The 13,193-nt window shown below is 41.2% G+C and overlaps 1 protein-coding gene across 1 annotated transcript in view; it reads right to left on the bottom strand.

The window, feature by feature from the left end:
* USH2A (usherin) overlaps positions 1-13,193 on the bottom strand; it is a 452,818-nt gene that overhangs the window by 100,979 nt on the left and 338,646 nt on the right. Inside the window, exons 50-51 of the mRNA XM_060273280.1 lie at positions 6,656-6,824; positions 2,316-2,537 (exon numbers count right to left, since the gene is read on the bottom strand). Of these exons, the coding sequence (XP_060129263.1) occupies positions 2,316-2,537; positions 6,656-6,824 (391 nt within the window). The remainder of the gene's footprint in view (positions 1-2,315; positions 2,538-6,655; positions 6,825-13,193) is intronic.

Genomic DNA, 13,193 nt, shown 5'->3' with positions numbered 1-13,193 from the left:
AACCTCACTGTATAGCCTTTGACCTCAGCCTAATTTATCACATGTAGCACTTGACTCTTGAACCTTGACACTGAGAATGTACAGTTTAAAACATGCCTGCAGTGGGGCAGTGGGTGGGAAGGGAAGGGAAGGGAAAATAGGCCCATATATTATTGATGGATTGATTTACTTTCAAACACATCACCTCAATCAACTGCTTAAAGAGGGAGAATTGCCTTCCAACAAATTGTGCATACACAGACATACACACAAATAAATAAATAAATAAATAAATAAATAAATAAATAAATATGAATTTGCCAAAAATTAGAAAATAGAAATATTTTCTGGAGGCATATGCAATGCTAATATAAGTAGAAGGGAAAGAAACACACAAACCCCATCAAGACACTCCTTGACCTGTAAAGAATTATTTAATATCCCTCTAAAAATTCTCAGAAAGGTCCATGTACTGTAGTACTAACCCAGCAAAACAGCAAAATGATTGAACTTTGAAGAAGAAAATAAAGATTAAGGTGGCACACTTACGTTGAATGCTGTAGGCTTTACTTCCAAGTAAACTTGCACAAGGTTGTGCTGCATGAGGCCAACAGCGCTCTCTTTCACATTTACTGAGAAGGAAGTCTCGCTGTGTTTAATATGGCTTACTTACAGGAAAGTGTGTTTAGGGTTGTAGCTTTAGTGTTTCATAACCAAATCAGATAATTGGTGTTCATTGTGACTGACTACTTGAACTATTTCCTTCAACTAGAATATGATGTCTGGTCACTGTAACTGAACGTTTTATTTTGACATTATAAAGGGTGTTGCTTAGGAAAGGAGTATAAAAATATGTATGACATTGCTTCTTGTTGTTTTGGGTGGACTCTAAACAAACACAACCATGCATGGATGTTAATTCCTTGAGGGAATTCTGAACAATATGCTGTAACATAACCACCAAAAGAAACCAGTAGATGTCTCTGTCTGTGATAGAAGCCTCTGTGCTAGAAACAGAGGAAATCAGTGTTCGAAAGTCCCATTCTTCTAGGTGCATTTTGTGACAGGGAATTTCTTTAGCACGAGCAGTTTCTGAGTTCTGGGGGCAGTACTGTGCCTATGATTTCAGATTAAAACCACAGAGTGGAAGGAAAGAAGGATTGCTGTTTTTATTTGTTTTACTGTTTCAAATGTAATTGTTGTGCGTTTTTCCTTGTGCTGGGGTAGAAATCTTGGGGGCCAAAAGGCAGAGTTGACATTTTCTAAAATAGATAAACATGCAACTTAGCAAATCTCTGATTAAAAGGTTTATTGCTTTTAGTCTACCTGTACATGCTGAAAAGCCACTACTGTGCCTTTAAAAAACAAATTCATGTTGAAAATTTAATGTACAATATGCAAAGCCTGAAAAAGCTAAAAAAAGGAAATTTTTTAAACCTTTTCCATCTACAAATGCATGAATTTGAGAAAAGCAGTTTAAGAACACATATATCTATCTATATATACACAGTGAAATGAAGAACACGACTTTCATCCCAAGGTACCTGTATTACACTCCTACACAACTCATCTGCCCAGAGAGAGTAGTAAAAACATGAATGCTACCCCAGCAGTTCTCTTCCAACAGCATCTGTTAATTCACTCCATTTATAAAATACATATTGACAAAGACAACTGAACTGGGACCAGGGAGATTTGATTTGGTGTGAGAAAGTCAATTCAATGTGATTTTGTTAAAGGGCTCCTGCAGGCAAATAAAAAGAGTTTAAGTAATAAAGTACATAAAGAGATGCTTTACGAGCCAGCCCTTTCTTGTGGCAGCCACACAATGTGCTGCTATAGAAAGGGACCTGGTTCAGGAGAAACATGAGGATAATGTGTTATTCCTTCATCGCTCAGAGCTGAGGTTTCAAATGCGGGTGGGGTAGGCACCAGTCAGTTGATCACAACATTCTGTCATTAATTTATCAGGGAAGGGAGTGTAGGGGAGACAACTACTTTTATTTAATTGTCATTTATTTGTTGCACAACTGCCAGCTTCTTTTATCCTTGTGGCAGCCCTGTAAAGTAGGCTAGGTATCCAATTCCATGGGAACTTAAAGCTCACAGGGAAAGCTGGTAGCATTCCATCAAGGAAAACAGGACCTTGGACAGCTACAAGATTGTCTGTGCAGGTAGTTAAGAGTTTTAGAAGTGTCTTCTGAAAGCAGTTCAGTATCCAGGTCTCTTTTCTTCTATTGGATGGAATAATCATTTTGGGAAGACTAACCTTTCTTAAGTTTTTAATAGCAAAAAAAGAGAACAGAGTATATTTCTGCAACAATTTAAGAGAGTACCTGCAGTGGGTAGATGGATTTCCCCCTTTTCAGCATCGCCACAACAGATCAGGTCTTTGCTTACTATTTGTCCCCCACAACATTGCTGACTGAAGCCATCATGGAGAGATCCACCACAACATATCTGGTTCCCTGATGTGGAATAAGGAATTCCCCGGCAGCAGGAATCCCCAATCCCAACAGAGGCCCAGTTTTGTTCTTCATCTGGGCAGCATACTTCTCCTGTAGATTTAAACATAGTATGGAAATCTACATAATCCATTCCATTATTTGTTGATGTTGGCAGTAGCAGTAGTAGATTAATATTATTTACACATCAGCATCAATGTACATAGAATGATATGGGATTCTTAAGCTTTCAATCTAACATTTGACAGGGTAGCAGATAACAAAGGAGAGGAAGGACAAAAAAGGCAAAGAATGGATGGGTGCAAATACAGTTATCTGCACATTAGACTATTCCAGTGAAGGGTGGAAATGTCCTTGCATGTTAAGCTTTTAGCTAAAAGTGTAAAACATTAGAAGGAAACACCTATAATATTATTCCTGTCCAACAGGTTTACAGTCTGAGTATCACAACTGTGAAGGAAAAGGACAGGGCTGGTGGACAAGTTAACAAAGATTAAAGAGAAAAGGGCTAGGGAAAAAAAGGAAAGGGGATTGGTGTGGCTGATAGAGGAAGGCTTTTCTGTCAAAAGAGATGGCCTATGCCAGGCATCCCCAAACTTTGGCCCTCCAGATGTTTTGGACTACAATTCCCATCATCCCTGACCACTGGTCCTCTTAGCTAGGGATCATGGGAGTTGCAGGCCAAAACATCTGGAGGGCCACAGTTTGGGGATGCCTGGCCTATGCCCATATATAAAAGGTAAAGGGACCCCTGACAGTTAAGTCCAGTAGCAGACAACTCTGGGGTTGCAGCGCTCATCTCGCTTTACAGGCCGAGGGAGCCAGTGTTTGTCCGCAGACAGTTTTTCCGGGTCATGTGGCCAGCATGACTAAGCTGCTTCTGGCGCAACAGAATACCGAAACCAGAGCAGCACACGGAAACGCCGTTTACCTTCCCGCTGGAGCAGTACCTATTTATCTACCTGCACTTTGACGTGCTTTTGAACTGCTAGGTTGGCATATATATAACTTTACAATTGCTACCATGTGCCACATTTTGCCTGAGAGAATTTCTGCCATATCTCCCACGTTGATGAACCTCAGATACTATAGCTAGGGGAGACCCTGAATTTCTGGGATTTTGTAAACTTTTTAAAGAGTAAAATTCTTCTTATTTGATATTACTATGGTTTTCAAATGGTGTTAATTCTACCATAAATTATTAAAGCCCCTCAAAGTAGGTTTCTAAGCTGTACTAGATTGGGCATGTACAAACTAGCGACACTACTAGTGTTGAAATGAATCATTGCTATAATACTGCACAGGACACCTAATTACAACACTGCTCTATTTCTCCATTTCTTAAAATTCTTTGTTGTTGTTTTAGTCATTTAGTCATGTCTGACTCTTCATGACCCCATGGACCAGAGCACGCCAGATACTCCTGTCCTCAAAAATTCTTTAGGTAGTCATTTTAAGAAAAATACAACTGTACACACACCGAAAGTCATGCATGCTGCAGTCCACATGTGAACCAGCTATCTTTCACTTAAGTTTCCTCTTCAGAATCTTCTTCAAGTTTAATATGCCACTTGGAGATCTATTAGGGGAGCTTTGAAAAGGGAAGTGTCCAAAACCACTAGTGTGTGCATGCAATCTGAGGCATAAGTCACCTTGCTGGAAGCTAGCTACAATGTTCTCAGATGACATTCAGGAAAGAACATTGTTCACTTTCTCCACAAAACCCCAGGGAGAGAGAGAAGTGTGATGAGCGTTAGCATTATTTACTTTATTATAGTTTGGAAATTCACCCCTTCCCATCTTTGCTTTGGGATTCATATCCTTATCTTCTTTCCTCAAAGATAACACTACCACTCCTTTCCTGAGTTCTAAGCTTCATGCTTGTAGCAAAGGACTTAAGTTCATCTCTCACATTATTAAAAAAATGGCCAAACAACATCTGGAAGGCATGCATGCCAAGAGTGCCCTGTATAAATATCTTTATCAAATAAAGTCAATAATAAACCAAAAAAGACAAGAGCAAACCTTGGGAGTGTAAGATATATAATCAGTTTAGATACTTAACCACATTTCTCTGCTCTCCTCAAAATCTAATTTCATGACTGAACAGAGTAAGGCCTTCAACGGGGTATGTAAGCTACATCAATTGGAAATAATACAGATTTTATATATATTTTTATTTTATAAAAGGACCATTAGACATAAGACACAAAGGATCAGTAACCTTCTCATTAACCTCTCAAAATGGGATCCATTCCAAGCCAAGCTTGAAAATGTTTTCTCTCTGAAAACTAACATGCAGTCTTACCAGTTAATTGTTATCCTTATCAAAAAATGACCCACATTAACATTTCGCTTGGGGTTATTAGCATAATTATAAAGAGAGAGAGGGGAGAAAGTGACCAATATTGTTCTTGTTGCGGCACTTAAGAAACAAGGGGGAAGAAAAAAAAGCAGAAACCACATCTTTAAAAAAACAACTGCTGGCAAACAGTTCACTGCTTGAAACTTAACAATTGCCAATTGAATTTGAGCTTCTTTTAGAGACAAGATAGTTTGCATCACTGTACTATTTTGTCCTTATGTAAACAGCATCCTGCCAACCTAGCAGTTCGAGAGCACGTCAAAGTGCAAGTAGATAAATAGGTACCGCTACAGCGGGGAGGTAAACGGCGTTTCCGTGTGCTGCTCTGGTTCGCCAGAAGCGGCTTTGTCATGCTGGCCACATGACCTAGAAGCTGTACGCCGGCTCCCTCGGCCAGTAACGCGAGATGAGCGGCGCAACCCCAGAGTCGGTCACGACTGGACCTAATGGTCAGGGGTCCCTTTACCTTTTAAACAGCATTAAGCTAGTTAACAGAGACCACTGGATGGGTCTAGAGGTCATAGACAATGATCTTCTTATTTTAGTACATTGAGATTAATGAGACCACCAAAATACTCTCCTTTATTGGGACAGCAGTTTTCTCCCTTTTGGATGACATCATGGGAGGCATTCTAATATTGTGATATATGAATGACTTCTGAAGGCACTGGAATTTAGGATGTGCTGCATAGCTTGGCTGAAATTCAAAGTACTTCTGAGCACAGGGAGTGTTTGCCAACCCATGGGTAATGCAGTTAATTTAGCTGCTGACCTCACAGTTGTCTGCAAAGAGTTTTGTGAATTAAACATCCAGTGAAAATCTTTCTTTGGGCTACCATACTTGCCCTATTTTAAAATGTGTCAAAAACCTAATTGCAAATAATATTAAGAGGGTTGCTCAAAGGGGGGGGGGAATGTTTCTTTCTTGGCAAGCTTAATTTTTTTGGGGGGGGGATGTATCATGGAACAGATTTCATACCAAACAGCACCCCATTTTCCAGAGTACTTAGTTATTCTGACAATATGCAATAAGGAATGTAATACTGGACCTTGATTCCACCCCCAAACCCTTAAATATATACAGCTTTTAATTAGGAATTGGGTATATGTCTATATGGGCAGATAAGACGGAGCTAACCCATTTTCTGCAGTGTCAGATTGCGCTGTGTGGAGAAAAGTCACTCTTGGAAGCCATTCTATTTTGTGGCAAGCCACGCAGTGAGCTTGTTAAGGGATGGTGTATAAATGCAATTAAAAAGATAACTAGTTTAGCATGTTGTGGTGAGGCAAAATGTGCTGCAACTAACTTTGCACTCACCTGCTCCCCACTAGAATTAGACAGAGTGAGGGTGACTGGCCCAAGTTATCCGAGTGAACATCATGGCTCGGTGGAGATTTGAACCCATAGTTCTTCAACCAACACCAAGCTCTCAATTCTCATCCTGTTCACATATTCAGCCGTTGTAAAGCTATTTAGGTAACAAATGCCTAACAAACAAGTGTGTAGATCAGACATCCCCAAACCTCGGCCCTCCAGATGTTTTGGACTACAATTCCCATCTTCCCCGACCACTGGTCCTGTTAGCTAGGGATCATGGGAGTTGTAGGCCAAAACATCTGGAGGGCCACAGTTAGGGGGTGCCTGGTGTAGATACTTATGTATTCATCCATTCAACAGTGTCATTTTGAGCATAGAATGCTCTTCCAATATCAGGCAAAAATCGCATCACTATTCCATTTCTTATCCTGTGAAACATTAAATTTACGCACAAATACAAATTCATTCTTCTGAAAGACAACTGTGCAGATTTGTTATGTCAAATTCTTGCATTATTTCCTCCCTTACCTGCTAGTACTCTTGTGTAATAGCCACCACAACATTGATGCTCCGGTTGCACAGCATGCACCTGGCCACCACAGCAAACACCTGATGTATTATGCAGAACTGGGATGTATTTGTCTTCACAGCACCGGAAACCTGGTGTATTGTTGTGCAGAATCCCGTTACAACACACCTTAAAGTATTTTAAAAGAACAAGGACAGAGACACGATGTGTTAAAAATATATTTCCTGCAGAAAACAATCAGAAGGGGAAAGTATGCATAAATCTAAAGCAGATATAATGGCTGAAAGTCATGCCATGTCCTCTTGTTGTTGACCTTTGTCTGTCTTGAGATACAATGGAATGGACATCCAAGGGTGAAGTCAAACCACTGTGTTGACAACACTGAAGTGACCTTCCTGGGATGCAAGCCTGGGCAGTATGAATGGAGGTCCTGGGCTGTCCGACAACCACCCCCCTCGGCCTCACTGATGTGGTCCAATACGTTTGGCAATACGTTTGGCACCAGCTTGGCTGCAGGAGTTACTGGAAGGAGGTGTACAAGACTCCACCCCACTGTCTTAGGGACTGCACCCCGGGCTTGTGCTTTTGGTGGTGTTTTGTATCTCTGCTTTGTATCTTTTGGAAATGGTTCAGTTTAGTTGTCGATTTTGTAATGTTTCATTTATTGTTTATGACTACTTTTCTTACATAGCATATTTTCGTGTTGTAAGCCGGCTTGAGCATAGTTTGAACTGTGGAAAGGCAGCATACAAATAAAATTATGTATCTATGTATGTTTATGGTATAGCAGAAATTTGGCCTTAACGTTTTCATAAACAGATCCATGATAATAGTATAAATCAGCATCGTATATGGATCACATGCAAAACTATCATGTCAATTATATATTATTTTTATTTCTACCAGGTTGGCCCTTTTGGAGGTTTTGCCTTAGTCATAGCAATAGCCACAACTTTTGGCAGATTAGGCATTGAGTGGAATCCTTAGTCTAACATTGGGTTGGGGCAGGGCAGTCTCGAGCAGGCCGCGCACCCTGGCGCTGAGGGGCGGAGATCGCTCCGGCGCCCCCGCCTTCGCAGGGCGCAGCATGGCTTTGCCACGCAGCACCCTGCCTACCGGCCCGGCACCCTGGCGCCCCACGCCACCGGGACTCTACCTAGAGCCGGCCCTGGGGTGGGGCGAAGTTTTGCATGACCCCTATCCCATACAGGTGCAATCTCAGAGTACCGCAGTAGAGGGGCCTTGATGGAAGTCTGCCCAGAAGTCAAGTGTGGGACAGACAGGCTCTAGAGTTTCCAGCAGCCACCTCAGGGGGCCACCTAGGGAGAACTGCATCTTGAGGAGGTTCAGTAATCCCAGGCATGACCCTGCTCAAGGGTCAGCCCTCCATCTGAAGGCTGAGAATAGACACACACCCAATGCCTGTGCCAAACTCTACCTACAATTGTAATCAATAAAATTTGTGGCCAATTATAAAATACCCAGAACATCTTGTGCTGTTTATTACACCTATCTCATGTCTGGGTCCTTGCTCCCTGGGGGGGTGGGGATCACTGCGAGTGGGTCTGCAGCTACTGTTGTTATTTGTTTATTACATATCTGCGGAACTCTTCATCCGGGACAGTTTACAATATAAAAACACAAAAATACATAACATTTCCCCCTCCTGCCCGCCCCCCATTTCAAAAGGCCATAGATTATTTAATTAGTCAAGGGCCTGGAAGAAGAATATTTTTGCCTGATGCATAAAGATGTAACAAAGGCACAAGGCGACCCTCCCTGGGAAGAGCATTCTGCCAGGTTCCCTACCCCTGCTATATATAAACCCACCAACATTCTATAAACACTACAGTGAACACAACTACAGCAACAAAGTGAATTAAAAAGGTTTTGCAATGACTTCCTGACTGTGGAGTAATATTTTTAAAAATATTATGAGAATATATGTATTTTTTATAAAAAAAATTTTGCTAAGCATCCCCAGATTCCCCTCAAAATGAAAACTCTGTGGGAATGAGGAAGTAATGATAGTTAAACTAATTTATAGTGCAGACAGGCCCCTTAACCCTGCATATTTTATCAGTGCTGTAGTTGGTTGTAGTAATGTGCCATTTGACATGTCTAATCTCTGCTATACTTTGTTAGCTGGGCATGCAGCTCCTTTTTAACTACACATGGGGGGGATACTTTTAAAAAGGATTTCCCCCCTTCAGTCTTCTTGGTAATTTCTAAAAGCAGAACTCTATGCAAGAGGAAATAAAAGGTTTGTACAAGCCTTATACAAGCCTTAAAAGATAAAGGGACCCCTGACCATTAAATCCAGTCGTGACCGACTCTGGGGTTGCGGCGTTCATCTTGCGTTATTGGCCGAGGGAGCCGGCATACAGCTTCCAGGTCATGTGGCCAGCATGACGAAGCCACTTCTGGCGAACCAGAGCAGCACATGGAAACGGCGTTTGCCTTCCCGCTGTAGCGGTACCTATTTATCTACTTGCACTTTGACGTGCTTTCGAACTGCTAGGTTGGCAGGAGCTGGGACCGAGTAACGGGAGCTCACCCCGTCGCAGGGATTCGAACCGCCGACCTTCTGATTGGCAAGCCCTAGGCTCAGTGGTTTAACCCACAGCGCCACCTGCGCCCCACCTTACCTCCTGCTTATTAAAAGTAAGTGGCAAAATTTGCCACTGGGAGAACAGGATGCTGGACTAGATGGGCCATTGGCCTGATCTAACAGGCTTGCCTTATGGCCTCATGCTCTTAAGTGAACCAGCTGAAATCGACAAATGGGGCTGGCCCTTAATTCAGTGCTGCCGCTAGGAAGGGAGCAGAAATCTGTGAAGCAGCTGAAATCGACAAATGGGGCTGGCCCTTAATTCAGTGCTGCCGCTAGGAAGGGAGCAGAAATCTGTGAAGCAAGTTAGGCAGTCCATTTCCAAGCCTAGTTCAAAGCATCAGAACGCCAAAGCCACATGTCCCAGTCTGGTGGTAGCTGAATAATACTCCAATGCATCACTGAATGAAAATGTGCATTTTGAAGGTGAGGATTAACTTTCTAATGGCAAAGATGAATTCTTTTCTTTTTTTTATTCCACACCCCCTCCCTTAAATGTCTATATCTATAATTCAACCGTCAGTCTATCTAAGCCCAGGTGAGATCAGATTCTTAAGTACAAGCCTTCTGTGGCTCGGCCTCACATACAGCCATCAGCTCGTAAGTTTAATTGAAATGTATGGCAGCAAGAAAATCTTTATCTATACTTTGGCAGATTGATGGTGCAACAGCGACTTATCTGTATTAGTGGAAACCTATTAACTAGTGCATACACAGGCTTGCTATGGTTCAGTACCGTTATTCCTTTAGGCACTAACATTATTCACGTGATTAGCCCCATTGAGTTCTTCTGAGCATGCAGGGCAATGATACTATGACTTTCACATTTCCTTCCGTAATTACTTTTAAACAGGTGAAAATGCTAACAATCAAACTGAGTGGAAGATAAAGAAAATTACAGAAATTAACAGTTTATGAAGCTGAGCTTTTTATGCGGTCAGTCAGTAAAACAAAGCAACTCACATATTCCCTTGATTCCTTTATCACAGAATGTCAGAAATGGGGGGAGGCATAAGTTTCCCTGAAATGGTAGGGAAACCAGAGCTGGAAATGGCCCATTTGTCCAAATTCTTAATTTTAAAGTATCCAAATGAGTAAGATTCAAACCTTACTCATTTGGATGCATTAAAATTCAGAACCCTGAGTTCACATTTGGGACGTCTTTTTGTCCAGGGAAACAGCAGTATTTCCCCCACTTATTTTGAATTATTGTAATACTGCTCTTGGAATTAAGTCCCACTGAGTTCAATGAGACATACTCCTGTCTCTAGCAAGTGTGTGTGTGACTATAACCATAATCCTGTTTGGTTTATGCACTTCAAGTTTGCACTGCTGTTAATTTATTCCATCCTATGTGTATTTGCATACTTACTTGCTAGGAATTACTGTTACTAGAGTGTCTGCCTCGCTACAAGACAATTATTAAACAAAATTCTGTTTTAAAGATCTGAGAAGTGTAGAAGAGACACCTTTGTCTTGGGGTTGGTGGGAGATAAGTTTCCTCCCGTGGTACAAATTCAGAGGAAACTTACCTTCAAGCTTGAGGATATGATAATCTACCTCCATAATAAAGAAACATGATCAGACTGAAAATGAAACTGTGTAAGGGACACAGCTGAGTGGTAGAGAATCTGCTTTGTATGCATAAGATCCCAGGTTCAATCCCCAGCATCTCGTTGGCCACTGTGATAACACAATACTGGACTAGATGGACCAATGGCCTGATTCAGGAGGCTCCTGTTATGTTCTTATGTTAGAGACTGAACAGAATTACCTCTCTCACAAATATATCGAAGTGTTCCCTTCCAAGCATGGCATTTGGACACTTTTGGATAGATGTTGCATTTCTGATTAGAGTCATTAGGATCAGCCTGATATTGCCTTGCAACTTGACTTGTAATGGCATAAACAAGTATGTTAGAGACCTCTCCCGCCCAACAGAGGAATAGTTTTCTGAAAGGATAGACTGCCATCAAGTTCTCCATGGGGAATTTGGTCATGCTTTCCCGAGACAACCTCTTGTTAAAAGTAGCTGTCACTATGTACCTAAGAAGCAGCTCACCAATTTGCTCCTACTCAACACAATGCTGAAGCTCATTTATCCAGCTAGCTAACATTTGTATGCTTCACTATCTTATTACATAGCTGTGTAACATCATCTGCAACATGCTGTAAATTGCAAAATAGCATTTTTGGCAGCATTTTAAGACAGTTACTATTTGCATTGGTCTGAAGCCCAGAGGATATGCATTATCAGCCCATAAAACAGAATGCATTCAAGTAATGTCAGGATTGTGTCATATTCTGGAAGGAAAAAAAGCCAACATACAGAAATTGGTAATGATCATCATTATCTCATCCTCCTTTATTTAGGTGCAGAAGCAGCCAGGGTTCTCATAAGGTCAGTATTATCTCATCCTATTTTATTTAGGAACAGCAACGGTGGATGGCGTAATCAGGCATAGGGCCATATATGTGCTATCCTACCTAATATAAAATATTTCATTTCCTAATTATAGTCCATACAATGGACCTGACTTAGTTCTACCTAGATTAACAGGAATTAGGGATGCAGGTAGAATTTGTTTTAAATCACACTGCTCCCTGGTATTTTAAGGAGCTGCAATTTGTGGGTTGGACAAAGAAGTGCAAATGGAGGAAATCTCATTCTGAGAGCAACTAAACACATGTTATGTCACATAATCAAGCCTACTCATAGCATGAGTTGCAAAACCCAGGACCTTCATCCGATAGAATTATAGTCGGAAGAATGGACAAGGGTCATCTAGTTCACACCCCCTGCAACGCAGGAATCTTTTGCCCAATGTGGGGCATGAACCTACAACATTGAGATTAAAAGCCTCAAGTTCTACCAACTGAGATGCCCCACCTTTTAATCTTGGTCAAGGTACCCAATTTTGACAGACCTGGTGGGCCAGTACAAGCAGCTTGGGTTACTAGAAGTGGCCTGGGTCTTTGCACTAAAGCATACTTTTAATTCCCACTTGAAGATCCTTTCACTGCACTGGTTGCTTCTCTCAGATTTCCTCAAATTTTGCAAGCAGATTGGATTGTCTTCAGGTGCCCTGCATTGTGCTCTAAATACAACTTTGAAAGCCATGGGTTTTGAGTGAATTTTCATCACGTGATGTCAGAACATCCACAAGACCCACTTACCGTGCTCAAACTTCCAGAAATGTAAACAAATGTTCTTTTGACTTGGATCTTAATTAAAGTAATAAGATAATGTGAGAAAGTGATTAGAGTGTTGGACTAGGGACTGGCATGCCAGGGTTCAAATCCCAACTCAGCTATGAAGGCCATTAGGTGACCTTGGGCCAGTCACTCTCTTTTAGACTGACCTACCTCACAAGGCTGTTTTGAGGATAAAATGGGCAGGTGGGAAAGCATGTGTGCCACCTTAAACTCTTTGGAGGAAAGGTGGGATACAAATGAAATGAAATAAATAAATAAATAAATGTTTATTTGCATAGTGTGTGTTGCCAATCCACATTAATTCAGCAGCTAATTGAAGGACATTAGTCTCTAGCATAACTTACTTGAGCATTAAAACCCACATACCAAAAACACATACCCAAGGCAAAACAATAAACTTATCAATCTATATACTGTTGTGGTATAACCTTAGGCTCCCTTATGTGTTTCACTCAGTTCAGCTTTGAAGATGCGTATTGGAGTTGGTTAGACCTACATTTCCAAGGACTGTAACTGAAATGGTTGTTTTACTTTTTAAGGTTCTGGATTACAATGTATGATAAACATTTAAATTTTATGAAGCCAAGATCTGAAAACTTTATCTTAGTGGAAACAGAATGTGAATGCTACAGTTTTAACTAACCCTACCCACAGAAGGATGCCATATAAGATGCTTATCATCCAGAATATTAATTGGTTTCTTTTGGCGA

Source organism: Zootoca vivipara, chromosome 3 (genome assembly GCF_963506605.1).
Source record: "Zootoca vivipara chromosome 3, rZooViv1.1, whole genome shotgun sequence".
NCBI lineage: Eukaryota > Metazoa > Chordata > Lepidosauria > Squamata > Lacertidae > Zootoca > Zootoca vivipara.
This window is presented reverse-complemented; position numbering and strand designations above follow the sequence as displayed.